General features: G+C 33.2%; 2 protein-coding genes across 4 annotated transcripts; one reads left to right on the top strand and one right to left on the bottom strand.

Annotated features, from left to right (window-relative positions):
- Positions 1–693: 693 nt before the first annotated feature.
- Positions 694–11,398, bottom strand: LOC110732890 (nitrilase-like protein 2). Its single transcript, XM_021912879.1, is given in 10 exon segments — positions 694–846; positions 1,021–1,103; positions 4,534–4,636; positions 8,144–8,236; positions 8,324–8,397; positions 8,400–8,435; positions 9,159–9,217; positions 9,669–9,797; positions 10,121–10,257; positions 11,177–11,398. Coding segments are annotated over 10 exon segments (849 nt in total). The 5' UTR covers positions 11,270–11,398; the 3' UTR covers positions 694–804.
- Positions 11,399–16,835: 5,437 nt separating this feature from the next.
- Positions 16,836–21,641, top strand: LOC110732888 (probable protein phosphatase 2C 38). Of its 3 annotated transcripts, none has more exons than XM_021912877.1 (5): positions 16,836–17,327; positions 18,852–19,207; positions 19,354–19,736; positions 20,604–20,840; positions 21,192–21,641. In XM_021912877.1, the coding sequence occupies exons 2-5, from the start codon at positions 18,889–18,891 to the stop codon at positions 21,420–21,422; spliced, it is 1,170 nt and encodes a 389-aa protein (XP_021768569.1). In that variant the 5' UTR covers positions 16,836–17,327; positions 18,852–18,888; the 3' UTR covers positions 21,423–21,641. The 3 variants fall into 3 exon arrangements, with proteins under 3 accessions (XP_021768569.1, XP_021768568.1, XP_021768570.1); XM_021912876.1 differs by having other exon boundaries at positions 16,837–17,327; positions 18,723–19,207; XM_021912878.1 differs by lacking the exon at positions 16,836–17,327 and having other exon boundaries at positions 17,850–19,207; positions 19,369–19,736.
- The last annotated feature ends 468 nt before the right edge of the window (positions 21,642–22,109 follow it).

Here is a 22,109-nt window from a genome sequence, read left to right as displayed (position 1 = left end):
TCATGTTGCATAGCGTTGAAGATACATTTTGGTCATATTAATAATGTGTATACATTGAGATAAATCTTGCCAATTATATTTGAATCACTGCACAATAGTGCAGTTAACTCTAATAGTGTAATATTATATAAATATTATGGTGCTGATAACGTGTTATAAAATAGGGAGAAAATATAAGAGAGATTGATAGAGAATAGGTCAGTCTATTTCTATTCCATATAATGGGGTATATATATATACAATATAATTAGGGTTTTCTTAATAAGAATATAAACCCTAGATCTATCTAAAATATTCTGGAATGATACAAGGAGTATAATGGACATCCACACAATATTTCATAACATGTCGTATGTCAAAGACACTAATTGTTCTATTTAAACAAAGTCACTAGGAATAAGGGAGTGTTTCAAAATGCTGACAAACACTTTTTTGGAATTTATAACCTCTTATTTCAAAGAAAAGGTGGCAAAATAAATAAATAAATAAATAAATAAAATACAAGGAATTTGTTCTTCTATTCCATGTTTCAAATTCTATGCAATCCAAAGAGTACATACATCAACAATATATTACATTATTAGACATCATAATAGTAATTGTCACCAAACTATATGGTACATAGTCCCATCATAATTAGGATAAAAAAAAAAAAAAAAAAAAAAAAAAAAAAAAAAAAAAAAAAAAAAAAAACTATATATGGTACATAGATTCATAAGACAAAATCAAGCGCCAACTCCTTTACATCTACATTACTCAGAAACTCAGATATCATATAGAGAAAGCTTTCCAGAAACTCAAATATCATATAGAGGAAGCTTTCCAGAAATTAATAGGCTTCCGTTGCTGAAACAAGATTGTAAAAAGTAAGTTTGCATTAGTAACTACATGATATGTTGATACTCTTATACTAATATTGAAACGCTACATGTATTTCTTGCTATAAAACCATGAACATTCAAACAATACATCCATTAAACATAGATTCATCATCTCTTTCAGAGTGTCAGTCATACGCACCTTATCAATTGGCATCTTCATTCTGACAGATTCAATAAACGAAAAATCGATATCTGCTACAGCTATTCCAGTTGACAACTTATCTGTAACAACAGAGATAGTAGGGGCAATGAGACATAAAAAGCATCCAACACTTGAGTAAATTAAAAAGTCTAGTATTTCAATACATCCAAACTATGTTCACCGGACTCGGCTGAAATGCCGGAGTGTCCATGTCGACACGACACCACGCAGATTGGGACACGAAATTCGTGTCAGATTCGGTAGTGTGCACTCGGACACTTCAGAGAGAGAGGAAGGGGAGAAATAGAGCTGATTTTTTTAAAAAAAAATGCCTAATTTTTCAAGTAAAGGAGAAATATAGCTATAGATAAGTAAGAAATTTGAGGGTGCGGGAGGTTGAAGAAGAAAGACGGTAAAAAAAAAAAATCAGAAAGTCAAAGAGTTAGTGCTTCATAGTTGTATTCCCCCCCTTATTGGTTTTTTATTTATTTTTAAAATCCCTTTTTATTGTTGTGACGTGTCCATCACTTTTTTACCCCTTTATTTATTTCTCTTGCGGTGAGTTACAGAGTTACTTAAGTACTTCATTTTTTATTTTTATTTTTTTTTTTTTAAAAAAAAAAACCCAAATATGTAATTAGTGTTATTGTCATAGTTTTAGCATTATTAGTGCGTTTCTGGTGTGGCCAACCACACGGTGTGGCATGGTGCCACCCCGAAGTAACCCCTGTCTAGTAACCCCCGAAGTAACCTCTGTCTAGTAACCCTCGAAGTAATTCCTCTAGTAATCCTCGAAGTAACCCCTGTCTAGTAACCCCCAAAATAACCCTTAAAGTAACCTCTAGTAACCCTCGAAGTAACCCCTATCTAGTAACTCTCGAAGTAACCCATCTAGTAACCCTAGAAGTAACCCCTGAAGTAACCCCTCTAGTAACCCCTAAAGTAACCTCTATCCGACCTAGTAACCCCTAACCGGATCTGGTAACCCTTGGCCGAATCTAGTAACCCCGATCTAGTAGCCCCTAGCCGAATCTAGTAACCCCTAACCTAACCATTAATTCCACCGCTAAAGCGGCCACGAAACCACCAATTCCAACCACCACAACAATCAACCACCATCCATTCCAACCAAAATTACCAGAAGAATACGGAGTAGTCTAATAATACTCACAACTTTCAATACAGTATTATGAAATAATTTCCACACTCCCTCAAAAAAAAAAAAAAAAACTGATTAAAAAAATTACTCGTTATATTGTATAAAGTACAGAAATCATATTTCACAAAATATGCTTGCAGTATAATTTCGGCAATATATAATCATTTGAGGAGCCATCAAAATCATCATCATTTTCAAATAATTAGATGAATTCCCCACCTTTTATATGCCTTGAATCTAATAATTAGATGAATTCCCCACCTTTTATATGCCTTGAATCTAATAATTAGATGAATTCCCCACCTAATATTCTTGCGTGCGAAGACGAAGACGACAGAGACGAAGATGACGGCGGAGTTGACAGATCATCAATAGGAAATTGGAATGAAATTGATGAACTGTATCTAAATCTATTGAAATTTGGGGAAAATGTTTGGAGAATTTGTATCTGAATCTATTGAAATTTGGGGAAAATGTTTGGAGCTTTGAGGAGATCTGGGTTGGTTTGGAACTTTGGAACTTCGAGGAGCTTCGACGTCGAAGACGACGACGGTGTAGACGAAGACGACAACACAGAGACAAAGACGACGACGGTGGAAGTGTGTGCTCCAGCCATTGATGGTTAGAGAGAGAAAGTTAGAAAGAGAAAATGAGGGGAGAGGAGAGAGAAAACTTTAAAAAATTTAAAAAAAATTAAAAAAAAAATTGTGGGGCCACATATAAAACTTTGTGTAGCATTATATGGTATAAATTTTTTGAATATTAATGAAATATTTAAATATTTTGTAATGTATAATTTTTTTGCAAAAAATGAAAATGTCGTGTCCCCGCACATGTGTCAAAATATAGGACAGAGTCCCCGTGTCCTAAAATTTTGGAAATTGGCGAATCGGACACTCGGACACGGACACGTCACGTACCCGAGTCCATGTAACATAGCATCCAAAAGTCTCAAACTGTGTTTGACACAGGTACCCGAGTCCATGTAACATAGCATCCAAAAGTCCCAAACTATGCTATAGTTTCTTTTACTTCTTTAGAACTATACCAATATTTCTTTTTTGGGGTCTTATCTTAACATTGGTAAATAGTTTGTATTAACTTAGGAAGTTATAGATTTTTGTTGCTTAAAATTTATTTTTATGACCCAAGTAGCATGGGATACATACAAATGGCCATGATCGTACCTTTGACTAAACAAAGGGCCTGTTTTCTTCAATTTATTTTCAGTTCAGTTCAGTTTAGTTCAGTTCCTAATTTCCTTCTCTCATAAAATATTCAGTTCAGCTCAGCTCAGTTCCAATCTGTTCAGTTGAGCTCAGTAAATCAGAACAGGCTCTAATTCATAATAAACCAGGGTGAGGAGTATAGATTGGATACTCGAAAAATGACAGCCTCGGACTTAGGATGCAATCTCTAGAATGGTGAAACCTTAAAACCTGAAATGACCTCTACATGAGCTAGCTGTAAGACCTTGAAAAGCTGAAATCAGCAAACAGTGCAAAAGAGAAGGAAACATATTGCATTGTGAGTAAACGAGACTGAATTGTATTAGAAAAGATTGTTTACTTTGTCCTTTGAAGATGATTGTCCAAGATTCCCAGAGTGAAACTATTTTTCGCCTTCGGAGTGATCCTGAGATATTAATTTCTTTCACCTCAAAAGGATTGGTTCCAAACTAAGGGTAAGGTCCATATCAAGGCTCCAAATTCTTTCACTTTCATCTCTAATAACTAACTTAGTAGTGTGGTCCCTCATTAAGCTAAATTAATTTAGTATAAAGTAATAAAGTATTTTAACACATCTCCAAAACACACTTGGGTTGTGGATTACATCCAGTGGCCTTAGTCAGTTAGTCTACAATTTTGGGATACCCCACATTCATATCAACACGACTTTTGATAAGCTTTTATTTATACTACTTTACATCAGGGACACACACCAACCAACTGATTGTGGGACGGAGGGAGTATTTGGCATATTGATGACTTTGGCAATGGGAAATGCATCTGTTTTGAGGTAATAACATCATGTAACAGCTCAGAAGTTTGTCTTTAAGCCTTTGAAAGAGTCAAATGCTTTTGAAAAGTTGCTAGCCAATGCTTGGCTTTACTAATATGCAAGAAGGAACCTTACCAGAAACAAAGAGAAAGGTGTACACATCAACTTTTATATTTTATTTTATTATATCAAGCATTTTATGTACATCTCACAATTTTATTTTATTTTTTAAAAAAAAAAAAAGAAAAAATAATTATAAAATCTTGATGGACAGAATCAGGAGCTAAATTGAGAGAGAGACTCATGAAATAGTTTTCTCCTGTGAAATTTGAACAAGGTAATTAGCTTACCAGGAAGCCGCCCAACTATTGTTCCCCAAGGATCAATAATCAAAGAGTCTCCATAGCTTTCCCTTTTATCATTATGCCTTCCAGCTTGTGCTGCAGCAATAACCTGCAAAAGAAAGGGTCATTACAAATGTTTTCTACGAAACACATTCAATGTCAATGTAACTTGATGGCCTGAAGGAATTCCCATTTGATAATTCTAGTTATAGATTCTTATACAAGTAAAGATCCATGGAACAACCATTATCCTGAAGGTTTGCAATACCTAACAAAAGTGCACAGTATTTTTCTCCCACAAAAAGAAGACTAATAAATTCTATGATAAACCAACAGGTGCTTTGCATTATCACATCATAGCATACCCCATTGCCTCTCACAACCTAAGAAAGTTTACTACCAAACATGCCATATTCAAGAGATTTAGATATATATTATAAACCATCACAACCTATCAGCAATAGAAATGTCACCAAACCAACCCAACAGTCCATCATGCCGAATACATTTCCTAAGAAATACCACCCAAAACCATCCCCAACATTTACAAAGGCAGCCAGCATGCTCCTGATTTCTTTGGTTAGGATGGCGATATGGAGCTTTTTGAGTTTGAAGAGGGGGTTGTGCAGCATGCATGGTGCACCCGGTTAATTAAGAAAAAGGCGGAAAGAACATTAGGTGTTTGAAAAAGAACATTTAGTTGTTTGAAAAAGAACATGTTTGTTTTTAACAAAGAACATGTATTACTAAAGAACATAAAGACATTACAAAAAGAACATGATAAAAGCTTTTATTAAAATTTCATGAAAAATTACACATTAACGAAAACGCTTTACCAAAAATTTCATTTCCCCAAAAATAGTTTTCTCTCTCTCCAAAAATTCAACATTCCATAATAATTTTGTTTTTCTCTCTCTAAAATTATTTTCAACTAAAAATAATACAAGGTTTCATTTTCAAAATTCAAAATAACATATGTTAAAAGAACATAAATTAAAGAACTCGTTACCTTAAGCCATCTTTATAAAAAAAAAAAAAAAAAAAAAAAAAAAAAAAAAAAAAGGAGCCAAATTCAAAGAACATACGAGCCAAAATTAAAAGAACATATTTTGCATTATTGAAACCCAAAAAACATGTTTAATCAACACATGTTAAAGAACATAAGTATATACGAACATATTATCAAACATATATAGGTATGTTCTTTGTCAAACACAAACATGTTCTTTTTCAAACACTAGTATGCATGTTCTTTAAACACTAGCATGTTCTTTTTCAAACACTAGTATGTTCTTTTTTTACCCATGTTCTTTAAATTATGTCTAATGTTCTTTCTGGGTGCACCACGGGTGCACTATACTATTTTCAGGTTGATTGTAGTGATGTTGAGGTTGGTTTTGGTTTCTATTGTAGTTGTTTTGTGGAGGGCCTTGGTTGCGTAGTTTCCATCCCGTATTTTGTTGTTTCCAACCTTGGTTATAGGGTTGAGAGTATTAATCATTTCTTTTCCCAACCGTTGCCGCTTGTTCAATAGTTGAATTACAATAGAAGGGCATGCAATTCAACTCTTGAACAAACTTAATTAAACTCCAATAAAAGTTTTGCCTAGGAGTCCACAAAAACCCCCTTTGTTGCAAATAATAGTGGGCAGAGGGAGTACAAAAAAAAAAAACCAAAACCAACCCCAACATCAATATAATCAACCCCGTCCTCAAAATCAACAAGCCCCATATCGTCATCCTTACAAAAGAGACCGAAACCAACAAAGACCACAATATAACCAAACTCCTCCCCTCCTCAAAAATCTAACCTCGAGTTCGTTCTTGAAACTTTCATGACCCACACAATCAAATAAGCAATGTTAAACATAGATAGAAGTCAAAGGAGCACAAGCTTGAGTTTAATACAAGGTTGATATTGCAGGAATTAGGTAGATTAAACATAAGAATGGTTATATCTTCAAGAGGAGGGTATTAAACTGCTAGAAGTGTACATGGACTTATAGTGTAAGTAACTTCATTCATATGTTGTGTTGTGGTCCACCTATTCTTAGCTTCATGCCAGCTAGTAATTGCAAAAACAGACTCAAAAATTATGTTTCAAGTATGAAATAGTAATTAGACACTTTTAGTAAATTGGGTTTTTCTATATAGTGCCCCGAGGTATTGACTTTCCCAAGCTGTGCCCACCCATTTTCAAAATTCTACGCTATACCCCTAAGGTACCTTTAGTGTTTGCGTTGTAACCTTACCCTAATCCCGCCATTAACTTAACTTTTCGTTAACTTAAGTTAACTTCAAAATAAATAAATTTAAAAAAAAAATATATATATATATATATATATATCCAAAAACACCCAAACACCTCTCTATCCTCCATCACAAGTACCCACCACCGCATCTCCAGCCGCACCACCGCCGCACCTCCAGTTGCACCGCCGCACCATAGTGGCTCGCTTTCTCTCCTCGACCCACCACCGCATCATCCTCCTCCCTCCTTCCTTCTCTTTCCAGATTTCGACCATTTTTCGAAAAATTTTGGGCGTAATTCGAACAATCTCGACCAAATCAATTAAAACAAGTTTTGTGTATTTAATCTCGATCTAATTGAACCAAAATTGATGATTTAACAATTAAAATCAAATTGGGGGAAAAATTAGGGTCTAGTGTCGTTTGATTGCGGTGGTGCGGGACAGCTGCGGTGGTGCGATTGTGGTTGCGCTAATGTAGGGGCTGCTGGTGTTTTGTGATTTTAGGGGCCGAGGTGAGAGGGAGTGGCGTTTGCTGGTTCATGCGACTGGTCTGTTTTGGTGCGGTGGAGTGCAGGGAGCAGTTGAGAGTGGGGTTGTGGGTTTTCCGGTGCGGGAGGGGATTGGGGTGGCTGGTATTCCAGCGGGCAGTGGGCGGTCGAGGAGAGAGGGGCGAGTCACTGTCGTGCGGCGGTGCGGCTGGATTATCGAAAGTGTGGCGGCGCGGCTGGAGGTATAGTGGTGGCTGGTGGGTAGTTGTGACTTGTGAGGGAGGAGAGAGAGGTGGTTTTTTTTTTTAAATTATTTATTTTGAAGTTAACGGAAAGTTAACTTAAGATAACGGAGGGATTAGGGTAGGGTTACATCTTAGACACTAAAAGTACCTTAGGGTACAGCGTAGAATTTTGAAAATGGGTGGGTACAGCGTAGAATTTTAAAAATGGGTGGGTACAGCTTGGAAAAGTCAATATCTTAGGGGTACTATATAGAAAAATCCATAGTATATTTCATTCACATGTCATATACTCATATTCATGATAATAGGTCCCTTTCACTCCTTGATGCTCTCTAGTTAAGATTCACTTAGTTTTTCACTTCATATCAACTAGTATTTGCTAAACCAGGAGTCCAAGACCAAAATATATTGATTGAAATGAGACAGGACAATGGTCATTGCATGAGATTTGAGAATAGAGCTTAAAACATGGTTTACACAGTCCTATAATATTGCACAGCATCAAACTATTAATGCTGTCCCAAAGAGAGGAATCAGCCAGAAAGAGTGGGTGATGTACTGCTGTGTGTCTTGGTGAAGAGAGGGGGTGAGAGAGAGAGGGGGGGGGGGGGGAGGGGAATTCAAGCCCTTACATAGCATTGACTTTCAATGGCACGAGCACGCAGAAGTATCTCCCAGTGGGCTTGACCAGTTATCTTTGTGAACGCTGAAGGTACCAATAGAACCTGAATATTAAACAAGAAGTAAGTAGGTAGCATAGTAGTTGTACCAACTTGAAACTCACAGCAACAGAGGTGCAATATTGCTCCTACTTGAGCTTGATGCTGAAACCGTAAGCACTCGTATATTTCTGGAAATCGTAAATCATAGCAAACAGTGAGGCCAAGCGTCCACAGGGACTATCCACTGCCACAACATCCTTGCCTGAAAATTGAGTACATCACCAAAAGAGCATAATCTGTATTCTGTAGATATCCTAGGAGACGAAGAAAGGAAACTGCCAATTCAATTTACACAAAATAAAGAAAAGGGCAACGTTATAAGACCAAAGAAGAGCAAAATCTATTTGTACAAGGGGTGTGTAGTCACTAATCCTAAAAAATCCACTAGACTAATGTCAAGTGTTTTTCTTATTAAACCATTGCTGTTATATCAGCCAAATAACACTTATTTACAAAATAGCACAAGAATAGCAATAGGTATTACCTGTAACTGCAAATTTTATACTTCCTCCGTTTTTTTAATATCGCACCACTTACCTTTTAAGGAAGTTTCACATTTATTGCACCATATCCATTTTAGGAAAAGAAATTTATGTGTTCACACTATAAATACCTAATATACCCTTGTTTTTCAACCCTTACTTTTATTTTGTGCATACAATCACATGGGCAACTTGGTATTTCTACCTTTCTCTCTCATCCTTTTTTCCACTACCAAAAAATTTGTGTCAAACCCTTATGGTGCAATAATAAAAGAACGGAGGAAGTATGATTTAGAGTGGCAATTTTACATCATTTTGGTAAACAAAATTGGGATTAATGAAAACATTAATAAGTTAAATGGCATTTCCAGGAAAAATGACAAAACTTGATGGCACAGATGGCTTTTGCCTCTATCCGACTGCCTAGAATACAAGTTGCTAACCTGCTTCAGTAAAGCTGCTTTCCTTATAAGCCATTCCGCCAGGGACATCCACATCAAACCTTCAAAACAGTAAATAAGACAAGGATCTCAATTAGTTACCTTTTAACTGCTCAACCTCCTCCCCAAACTTCATTGGCTATTTTGACCTTTTGAGGGCATGCAATCACATTAATCAGGATTCAGGATCCTAATTAGAGAAATAATAAGCTAAAGGAAGACAAAAAAAAGGTATAAAAAGCCATCTTTTGAATGTCTGACAATTTTGTAAGCTCATCTAGTATAAAAGTAAGTTATGCACAGTTTTTTCAGGTCCCTGGCACATACATTCACCTCAAAAAGTCCTTTTTACTGAAGTACCCACTCATGAGTGAAATTTGCAAGTTAAGAACTTAAACACTGCAGGATGACACTCCCTCACTCTCAGAATGTTCTTTCTAGTTGGAAATGTTACAGTAGTGCTTGATAAAAAAGAAAAAAATTAACCAGTTGAAAGGAAGCAGTAAAACATACAAGTGTATTTTGGAATATTTGCTTCTAATTTTTCCAGTATCATCAACTATCACATGTGTATTACGCAAATGAGAATCGTCAGATGCCTTTTCCTGAAAACCTCCGAGAGACAACCATATCTGAGACTCTCTGCAACCCATGCCAATGAAAACAGTCAAAGGAAGCAAGAAGCCGGAAACGTCATCACCTTGAGAAAATGACTTGACTCAAAAAATATCCATAGATGCACATGACTTGAACTGTAACACTTTCCAAGAACCCACAAATTGATTTGAAAATAAAGCATAGGGAAAAAATTACTTGGTGAAAGTATCACAAGGCTAAAGTTATAGACCAAAGGGAAGGAAGATATGTTTATACAAGCTAAATTGCTAAAAGCATTATTCATCTAATCAATGATAGATAGGCCTAAAACTAATAAACTCGAAATACCGTGCAAGACAGTACCTCACCTGGCAAGACTGCAGTATCCTTGCATTATTGGTCCATCCAATGGTTCTGCAATCTTAACGCTGTCCCCAAGATTAGCACCTACATATGAGAAACTCTCTGGAAAGCAAAGCAATTTGGCCCCAGCAGCTGCTGCTTCCTGTGATAGTAAATTTGAGCTCCATTTAGCATTAGTAAGATTATAAACTCAAACATATAACAGAATTTGGGAGAAAACAGAAAAATTACAAAATTAGACCAAGAAGATGCTAGAGTCAAGGCCTAAATTCAATATATCAAAGTAGTAATTATCACAAGGTTCTAAATTCCTAATAGACAATTGAATAACCAATTAACCATGCATTGACCTACACCAACTAAAAGCCCTATATAGTGCTAAAACAGAATTGACAAGACTTTTGATTGGTAAGCTCCTAACATTTACACCACAGGTAATTTTCTGCCAGCAGCTGATTGCTACTTTAACTCTGCCTGTGGGTTTCCCGCTGACAGCCCCAAGCCTGGAAAAAGAAGGATGGTTACCATAGGCTAATGACAGCTAGTGTAAAACTTTGTCACATCACATGACACGAGCCTCAATGATTGAGAGTAGTAGTAGGATGGGTTACCTCCCCAAAGTGTTTATGTTGGTTCATGTTGCCGACCCCATTTATGGGATTAAGGCGTTCAAGCAAGCTGATTGCTACTTTACGTAACTCTTTAAAATCATACTTTTCTATGCTAAAATAATAATTTATCATCATAAAATAAGTTAAGTTATGTTTTAAAAGAAACGGAGGGTTTAGAAGAATTTCGTTCAAATTAAATTTTTAAGAACCGAAGGTTCAAATTACAGCAGAATGGTGCCCATTTCTTAAACAGCAGAATACAATCAAATTAAATTGACTAAAAGAAAATTAGAAGTATATTATATAAATTCATCAACTCAAACTCGATTTGCCTAAATTTATCATATATTTGATTAAATTAATGTAATTTTTCCAATGATTATTGGAATTAACCAATTAAAGGATTAAGCCAATTTTTAAGGAAAATCAGGAATAAAAAAAAAATTGTACCTTGACAAGACGAGAACAGGTGGCAAAATTGGCGGAGAGATCGTTGACAGAAGTGATCTGGGCGACGGCAACTCGGGCTGAGTTAGCGGCCATGGTTGACTCGTCGGAGAATGAGGCACGTGATATCTGGGTTGACTGGTGGTGAAATTGGATTTGCTAAACAAGGAAAATGCTGTTATTGATGCTGAGGACAAGCTGGTAATAACCGTCAACATTTCAACATCTATAATCTATCTTTAACCTCTCACTACTCACTTCGAGTTGTTAAATACCGCCCTCGAATTTTCGGATAACGCCCACAAAATATAATTTCTAACGCTAAACACCGCCAACAAAAATGATCATCACCGCCAACATTCAGTGTGAATGGACAATCGTACCCTTATTACTTCACCACCCCTTATCCTCTCGGCGACCCACAACTCCTTCTGATCGGCGATGACCACCACCACCCTGATCGGCGACCCGCCATACCCTCCTCTATGACGACCCACCACCTTCCCTCGCCGGCGGGAAGGTATATATATATATATATATATATATATATTATATATATATATATATATATATATTATATATATATATATATATATATATATAAGACAACCGCGGTAACCGAAGCCCAAAACCGGTTATCGTGCATGGTAACCGGTTTTGGGTTCCGGTTATCGTGCATGGTAACCGATTTTGGGTTTCGGTTATCGCGCACGGTAACCGGTTTTGGGCTCCGGTTACCGTGCACCTTAATCGATTCCATGGTAACCGGAGCCCAAAACCGGTTATCGTGCTCGGTAACCGGTTTTGAGCTCCGGTTGATACGGTTGTCAAAAAAAAAAACCACCACCTTTCCGCCAAAGAGGGAAGGTGATGGGTTATCTTTGAGGGGGATGTGGTAGGTCGCCGGTCAGGGTGGTTGTGGTGGTGGTTGTCGTCGCCGGTCAGTGTGGTGGTGGTGTTAGTCATCAATTGGGGTGGTGGTGTCAAGGTGTTAGTGATTGGTGGCAAGAGGGAAGATAGTCATGAAGTACTAACGGTATGGTTGTCAATTCATACTAAATGTTGGCGGTTTTGATCATTTTGGATGGTGGTATATAACACCCCCAATAAAATATGACCTCTTCGTCCCATAATATAATTGTTGTTTGTATTTTTTCACGACAATTAAGAAACAGAAGGAGAAAGTGATTGCATTACATTAATAAAAGTGACAAAGTGAAAAATAATACTCCATATAAAGCATGTGCAAAATTCAAGGATAAATTAGGAAATACAATGAATAAAGTTTAAAAAAAAAAAAAAGGTGAGGTTATAATAGAGTTTACATAGGAACAAAAATTTACATACTATCCAAAAATGAAAACAGGAACAATATTTTGGATCTCTAAAATAGGAAAACAAGAATTATATTATGAGATGGAGGGAGTATTTACAAATTATTGCAAAAGTACACCTGTCGCGTTTATTTTTTCCTTTTGTTTTTTTCCTTAAGTTGAATTTTTTTTAATTTTTTAAATAAAAATCAACGGCCTAAACAACCCCAAAATATCGAACATTAACAACAACTTTAAATAAATAAAACATTTTTTCTTTGCTTTATAAATAAATAAAAAGTTAGATAACTAATTAAAAATAATGAACAACGTAGACTCATAATAAATTAGTGATTTTTACCCTTCAAATTTCTATATCAATTCAACTGAAATTTTTTATTGCAAATAGAAAATCGCCAAACTAAAAAAGTTTAATTATATCAAGATTATAAAATCTTCTATAATCCCTTGAATCTTCATTTGTTAATCTATAAAATGAGTTGTTTATCTATTGACTATTACTAAAATAAAAAATTGTTGACATCATCCTCTTCTCAAACTATATACGTGTCGCTCTTTCATAAATAAAATTCCCGCCTAATGCACTTATGATGTCATATTTATTTTTGGTTTTTTTTTTTAGGAATTGGTTATTTTAATCATTTTTATTTCAATCTTTTTACTGTGTCATTAATGAATAAATAGTTTTTTTTTTTTGTTGGAATAAATAAATTGATATTGAGCTAAAATATTTTAAGTAACTAAGCTACGACGTTTGTTTTAATTTTTTTTTTAAGGTTTTACTGTTACAGTTATACAAAAATGAACTAATTTATAAGTATGCATATAGTTTAATTAGATCAGATTGGCTTTCATTTTTATATTTTGTTCCTTAGTAATTTATGATGAAGATATGTTTTTATGATCGCAAGGGTCTAATCTAGTTTCCTACTAAATAAGGAATTTTAAATTTTAATTTATAATTTGACAACAATCAACAAAATAGAGATAATCTATATTAAGAGCTTGTTTACATTTACTTAATTTTAGTTCTGTTCAATTCAGTTCAGCTCTAATCAGTTCAGTTCAGTTCAGCTCCAATCAGTTCAGTTCAGCTCATAATTTCCCTTTCTCATAAAGTATTCAGTTCAGTCCAGATCCAATCAGTTCATTTCAGTTCAGCTCAATTCAGTAAATATAAACAGGCCCTAACATGTCTCGTCAATAATAATCTGATAAAATAAATAGATATTTGAATAATTGAATTTATACAAAACATATAAACAAATACAAACTTATAGTTATTTGACACAATCGGGGTTATCTGACTACATTCCAGGTCGTGTTGTGTCGACGACGGCTCAACGGAAGCAGGACAAGTATGGGGCACGTTGCAGGGCTATTGGCTATGGTTTTCTTCCTTTCTTCTTTTCTTCGTTAGGGGAATTAGAGAAGGATGCTATTACGTTGCTGAAACGGCATCATGCGTTCGCTAAGACTCAGGATATTGGTGTTCGTGCAGCTGCTCACATCTTCAACAGGATCGGGTTCGCTATAGCTAGAGGGGTAAGAGCCTAGATTGTATCTTGGCTTCCCACCAATTTCTTGTAAATTGATTAACTTAGTAGGTTTTTTTGTTAATTTTATAATAATAATAATAATAATAATAATTTTTGAAATGATAATAATAATAATAATAATAATAATAAATAATGATGCACGTTAATTAAAAAAAATACTAGCCGCCTATAAATTTCAACCACCCTAGGGTAATCCGCCTAGAATTTTCAAAACAACATAGGTTGTTTGAAAAAACTAGTCGGTCTAGGGTTACTAAAAAAAAAATATAATCTCTCTCCAATAGTTCCATACATCTTAATAGTATGCAATAATTTTTAAATTAATCTTGTATAAATTTCAAGTAATACAATTGTATAAATATCAAGAAAATGGGAGAAAAATCAATACAATTAAGTTACTCCCTTCGTTTTTTTAAGTGTTATAGTTTGACCGGCACATAGTTTTAGGCAATTTAATTGACTTAAATAAAATAAGAAGTAAGTGGGGTAGTTGGAGTATTTAAAAATTGTAAAAGAAAGATAGTGAGGTTAATAGTTTATTGAAAAGTAATGAATGTTAGAGGAAAGATATAATAAAAAAGTAGTTGTGGGTTTGGGTGGGGACCATGAGAGGAGAGAGATATAATATTTTAATGTAGATTTTTGCCAAAAAAGAAAGTGTAACACTTAAAAAAAACACAGCCGGAGATGAAAAGTGTAACACTTAAAAAAGCACGGAGGGAGTACATAAATTTTAAACTAATCTGTTATTTAATTAATTTTGACATTGTATTTCATGTTGACACTATTATATTTACACTTGGCTTGAATAATAGAGTTATGTTTAAGAACAAAAAAAAAGTAAAGAGAAAATTGAAGAAATAAAAAGTAATCTCGTACTGTGAGTAAAGAGTCTAAAGAGACTATATTTGGTATTTACTAAAATTTTCCACATTAATTGATAAATCTTCCTAGCTATCATTTTGTTGAATAAATCTTCCTATCACATCTAATTTTGATTTACTTAATATATTATAAACTAGTTCTTTGTCCGAGCAATGCTCGGATATTCACAGGAAAAAAATTATATTTATATATTATTATAAGTTTGTATTTGTTTATAGATTGATATATTTTGAATATTTTATTTATTTAAATTTGTTGTTATTGTTCTATTATTTAGGCTGTATATTTTTTTTTAAAAAAAAGTTTTTTTCATCAATTAAAAAAAAAATTGGCGGGAAATTTTTTTAATGTAAACGTGACACGTGTAATTCTAGAATATTCCTACTGATTACTTTAATATATACTCTCTCCGTTTCATAATGTTAATCCCATATGAAATCAATCACATAAAATAAGAAAAGAAATATATTTGGAATCTAACATTAAACTACAACATAATTTCCTCAAAAAAAAAAAAAAAAACTACAACATAATTCATAATTAATATACCATATTTAACTTTTTTTTATTATTTATTAGGAAAGCACAAGTCATAATTGCATAATTTAAGGTAAAATTTCCTTACTTGGAGTCATGTCATCAATCCACAACCAATTAATTCCAAAAAAATCAAGTTATAAATAAAATACTACCTCCGGTCCAATTAAGTTGCAACCAATAAAGTTGCAAGTAATTGGACCGGAAATAGTTGCAACTATATTGAATATTTCCTAACATTATTATAAGGTGAATAATTTTCATAATCCGTGAATAATTAATCTAATTGGGTGTTTAAAGAATCAAATAATTTTGATTGGTTAATGTATGTGCTAGTGGATTGCTGACATGACAAATTTTTCAATCAAAATTTATTATAGGCGATTAATTATAGCCTACAACCATAAATAAAACAAGAAAAAACAAAACATTAATTACAAAATTGCAATCAAATTCCAAATTACTAAGATTCCTTCTTTTCTTATTTTAAGTGATTGATTCCAAAGGGGACTAACAAAGTGAAACGGAGGGAGTAATAAATATTGATGATTTTGTTAATTTCCTAAAAAGATAATATTGTATAAATATATATTCGAAGTATTCAAATACACATATATGATATATCAAAACCTCCCAAAAATCTCATACAAAATCTTCGATTTATAAAAAAAGGTACAAATATCTAAATTTTCAAAATTTGGACATTTTACAATGCTTGTGAAAGCTTATAAAAAGTGAGCACATGTTCAGTTTTTTTTTTTTGAATAGCAAAAATATTTCATTAATTAAAAGTTATACGACATCTACAATAGAGATTCGACGTTAACAAATACATAAAATATTGAATCAAATAAAATTTTCCTTCATAAAAACTACGATCGTCGAGTAGATCTTGCACTGCGGAGCATCTCCCGCTTATATCGCTGAAAATTACAGCCTTGTTGGAGAGACAATCTAACGATCCTTTGTAGCCGTGAGGATGATTTCCTTCTGATTCATCTGTTCGTATTCGAAAACTTGATAACTTTTTCACCAACGAAATAATTTCACGACAATCCATTAGATCTGCTACCATGGATTCAAAACTAAGAAATTTCTCCCTCGAAAAGAGGAGATAAACCTTGTCTTTCGAAGGAGGTCGAAAAACCCTTGTCTTTCGAAGGAGATCGGAAACCCTTTCTTTCGAGGGAGAAAAGTTCCTCCCAAAAGGAGAAAGTATTATTATAAACCTAAAAAAACAATAAAGAAACAATGATTGGAGCTTTCCACCGATTAAAATCGATGGATGCCCCTTCAAAATTCAACAATGGAGGCTAGGGTTTTGGAGAGAGAAAGGAGGAGAGAGAAATTGAGCACATGTTCAGTTGGTTTTGCTATAAAAGAAGAAAATTAGACCGAGCAAAAGTTGCCTATCTTATTGTTCTTTAATTGGTCAAAGTCAAATTTATACCCCCCCTTATATTTCCCAATTATTTATTGACTTCCAAATATATTTCTATTTTTTCAAAAAAAAAAAAAAAATATTTTTCTATTAAATAAAATATTTCTACTAAATTAAAACTTTCCAAAATTAAAAAATACTCTAATTAAATCATTTTACTTTTAAACACCAAAAATCAAGACCTTTCTCTATCCTCACGTCTTCCCTCTTTCTTTCTTTTCCTCCTTTCTTTCTCTCTCTAATTACCTGTTTTTATAACAAATTTTTACTTATTTTAACAATCAACTTATATAATTAGAGCGGAATTTCATTGTTTTGGGTGATAATCAAGTTGGCAGATCAAACAAAAAAGGGTTTTGGTTTATATCAATTCAATTTTTTTTTGTATAATTTTTAAGGTATGTTTCAAATAATCTTTCAACCCTTGGTCATTTTTCCTGTATGTATTTTGATTGTCCTTTTTTATTTCTTTGTTGATTGATTGTTGTATTATTCTCTTGGATTTCTCGAATTTGATTTTGATTGAAATTATAATAGCATGTGAGACTGCATCACTTTTGTCATGGTTATTATTTTTATTTATTTTGGTTACTATTTGATGTGAATTTTTAAATTACAAATACATCGAGATAATTGACAATTACATATGACATTGATGTTTTTTATTTTTATTCATTTTGTTTTATGCACATATTTATAATTTGTAGATTTTCTTTGAAGAATCTTTAGTGCAGGTTCATTAAAAAATTAATACAATTCAAATTTCAATTTTAGTTATCCTTGTATTAATTATAAATCCCATGATCGTATAGTACGATATTTCTTAGATTGATCTTCTAGCTATTATAAAAACGTAGTTATGTCAAGATTATCTGTTCATGTATTTTTAATTTTTTTTTTTTTTTTTTTTTTTTGTAGTGTTACAAATTATTGAAATGTTGTTCTATTAAAGGTTGTTGCATCGCAAAAGTATTGAAAACACTGCCTAAATATATTTTGATAGTTTTGTAATTGTCAATTATCTCGATGTATTTACGAGAATGCCATGCTGACTGGGATTTTTTTTCTGATTTATTTACGGAAATGTCATTAGATAAACAAATTTTGTTTATCATCAAGATGAACTTGTATTTTCTTATGTAGTAATTGTTCTGAAATATTGTAAATTATGGAAGTCTATATTATTATGCTACAACCTTGAACATAAGAAAGAATACATTAATTGAGTGTAATATGTTTTCCTCAAAAAAAAAAAAAAAAAAAAATTGAGTGTAATATGTACTCATCATTATTCATTATGCTAAGATATGAATGACATTTTTAGTAATAGCATATTGTTTTCTTGGTTAAGATCTAGCTAAATGTGATGCCTAACTAAGACTTTAAATTTATAATTGAGTTGATCAATTGGGATATATGCTCTTCAACTGTATGGCATACTATGGAACATAAGGAGTTTCGCTTGTGGTAACATTCCTTCATTTAGTAGCTTATACATAATGCACATTGCATCCTCTTTCAATAGCTTATTCAAAATTTACATTCTATTTTGAAGACCTGTCTACTAGATAAAAATAAGTGGGATTAGGTTTTAATTAACAAAACGTCTTTTTCATATGAATCCTAGTAGTTTATGGCTCTTATTGAGGATTATAGCAGCATGTTTTATTATCAAGAACATGCCATGATGAGTAATGATAATCTTGAATGAAGAGGATGGTTATATGTTTGAAAAGTTCTAATCTTGTCTTTGTACATCTATTAATTTATTTAATGTATTAATTTATATACAGATATATGGTGTTTGAAGATCTCAATTTGCTTTTAAGTTCTCGACATTATGTTCGAGGTCTAAATATTGGAGAAACACAATTACTGAGTCTAGGGTTTTATATTATCACTGGTTTTGGTTCTATGTATAGATCAATAGCAGGATCATTTGGTTGAGATATGTAAGACATGGTCACCGCAGGACTTATGAGGATTGTTTACCCTTGTTGGAAGCCTTCTGGTGAAGGAGAGAGTTCTAGTAAAGACTCTAATGGTCGGTTCGACGGACTTTTATGGCATAAAGATTTTGGGAACCATGCAAATGGTGAATTTTCTATGGCCGTTGTTCAAGCAAATAGTTTATTAGAGGATCATAGTCAAATTGAGTCAGGTCCCATGGGATCACTTGATAATGGACCTCATGGGACATTTGTCGGTGTCTATGATGGTCATGGAGGTCCAGAAACAGCTAGATTTGTCTGCAATAATCTCTTCAAGAACATCAAGAGTATGGCTTTTCACAAACCTTACCTCATTATGCTTTCCAATTTGATGTATGACCATAAAACATTATTTTAGCTTAGCTTGATTTAGTGCTTCCTTAATGTTTTGTCTTTTGGTTTGCTAATGCCTTGATTTACTGACTTTTTCCAGCTATTCTTGGTGCAGAGTTCACTTCCCATAGTCAAGGTATGTCTGCTGATGTTATCATGAAAGCATTTATGGCCACAGAAGAGGAGTTTCTCTCTTTAGTGAAGAAACTATGGCTCGAAAAGCCACAGATTGCTTCTGTAGGTGCTTGTTGTTTAGTTGGTGTAATATGTAATGGATATCTTTACACTGCAAATGCTGGTGATTCACGTGTTGTCCTAGGAAAGCTAGATAACTTGGATAAAACTGTGAAAGCTATCCAGTTATCTTCTGAGCATAATGCAAGTTATGAATCTGTAAGAGAAGAGTTGCGGTTGAAGCATCCCGACGATCCACATATTGTTGTTTTAAAGCACAAAGTTTGGCGTGTAAAGGGTCTTATACAGGTAAAATAAAAATTCTTTTCCTAAATCATCAATTTATTATTTTATTTTTTTATTTTTTTATTTTTTTTATTTTTTATTTTTTATTTTTTTGTCCTTGTAGAAGATGTAAGTTGTATATTAACATCCATGTGTCAACAGAATGTGCCTAAACAAGGAAGGAAATTGCATATGAAATAAAGAGTAGACCTAGACGCTAAAACCTTAATAATAACTAGCTAAATTTGAATTTCATATTTTGTATACATGTAGTTCTTCTATATTGATTTATATTCACAGTTTTGATTGGGGAATCCAACAATTTTCTTCATTTTATCTATTTTAGGAAATTCATCCCATATATCTTTTCCTCTTTCTTTCCTAAAACTTTATGTTACTTTTTTTTTTTCTTATTCCAATTTCAATTTTAATGTTCTCTCTTTATATTATTCTTGAACTCCATGTCAATCACCAATGTGAAGATGAATTTGGGATGTTAGGAATATGAGGCATGGTCATGTGCGAATTTTGTTTGCTCTATAAAGAATACATTGACTCTTCATATCTAGGTAGTAGCAATTTGAAAGTTTCTTTGTGACCATAGCTCGCTTTATTTCGAATTTTGAAGTTGGAATTGAGGTTTTAGGGAAGCTAAGCAAGGCTAGTAATGAGACCATTTCCCCTGATATTGATCATACATACATTACCTAAATTTCTTGTTAATGGCATGACATGACATAAATTTCTAGAAGTTCCCAAAAACATAGTTATATAATCAATGTGATTGATTGAGGGGGGAAGTGTTTTCTAAAATGACAACCCAATTGGAAGAGTTGGATAAGCTTGTGTATTTAGATTCGATCTATTAAATAATTGTTTATTATTATACAGGTTTCAAGATCTATTGGTGATGCTTATCTAAAGAAGACTGAGTTTAATACATCACCTCTATTAGCAAAGTTTAGATTGCGTGAGCCTTTTGATAGGCCAATCATGACAGCTGAACCATCAATATCAGTACAAAAGATTATTCCCGAAGATCAATTTCTTATCTTTGCTTCGGATGGCTTATGGGAGCACCTTAGCAACCAAGAAGCTGTTGACATTGTGAAAACAAGTTCCCGACATGTATGTCATTTTTATTTTTCTAGCATGATCATTTTTCACGATAATGTTGTAACCAAAATTTAAAAAGTTTATAGGAAGAACTCTAGCTCAATTTCATAGTTATAATCATGAAGTAGGAAAAATTTTCATTCTTCCCTATCTTGCCTCTTACCCTTATAGGGGATAAAAATATATGTATAAAAAATTCTTAGTTTTTTAGTTTGTCTTTTACTCTTATTTAGTTCTTGAGAGTGAGAAATGATTGAGAATGAACATCTTTTTATTGAATTGCTAATACTGAATTAAGACTTTATTTATTTGTTTTATTTTCCCTTAACAAAGAATGTACTAACAGAGTTTATTGTGTGATAGGGAATTGCAAAGAAGCTTGTGAAAGCTGCACTTTGTGAGGCTGCAAAAAAAAGAGAAATGAGATATTCAGATCTTAAGAAGATTGATCGAGGAGTTCGAAGACATTTCCATGATGACATTACAGTAGTAGTTTTGTTCCTCGACTCTCATTTGGCTAATCGAAATATCTTTAAAGGACCTTACCTTTCAATTAAAGGTGCTGGATATTCTTCTTCAGGCATTGATTCTTGACAAATCTGAAAAGAAGACTCTTTTCATATAACCGGTACTCGGTCAATTTTGTTTAATTGCCACTTAGGTGGTTTTAGAAGAGGGGTAAATAGAGGATTTTTTTTTTTAATAATTTATTATAAATAATTGCCCCGTGCGATTCCCGGGTTGTTTATGAAGTCGATTTAAATCTATCCAACGTGGCACGACACTCAAATTTTATTTTATTGAAAATGAAACTCTAAATTAACAATTTTATACTAAAATAGAATTCTAAACTAACTTTTTTTTATCTTATGAAATCTATTTAAATCTATCTAACGTGGCGCGATACTTGGCGAAAAGTTAGAATGCCAAGTGTTGCTGCTTCGTGACCTGGCTAAAAATTTAGCTTTATACTAGCATAGTGCTTGTGCGATGCACGGTTTATAAATCAAATTTTTAAACCCGTAGGAAAAATAAAAAATAAAACAAAGGTAATTCATTTACTATTAAAGGACTTGTACTAATGGTCAATAAAAAAAAATTAAAGGAACGTTATTTGAATAGTATTTTATGCTATTTGAATTTCTTTTAATTTTTTATAATGTTATTTTATTAATTGGAAAATAATTGAATAATACTCCACATAGCTATATAAGAAGTGGGCTAATTTATTTATATCTCCCGTTGAGAAAAAACTAAAATTTTCTTATCATACCATCCGCA

This window comes from Chenopodium quinoa, unplaced genomic scaffold (assembly GCF_001683475.1).
Source record: "Chenopodium quinoa cultivar QQ74 unplaced genomic scaffold, ASM168347v1, whole genome shotgun sequence".
In the NCBI taxonomy this organism is placed as follows: Eukaryota; Viridiplantae; Streptophyta; class Magnoliopsida; order Caryophyllales; family Amaranthaceae; genus Chenopodium; species Chenopodium quinoa.
This window is presented reverse-complemented; position numbering and strand designations above follow the sequence as displayed.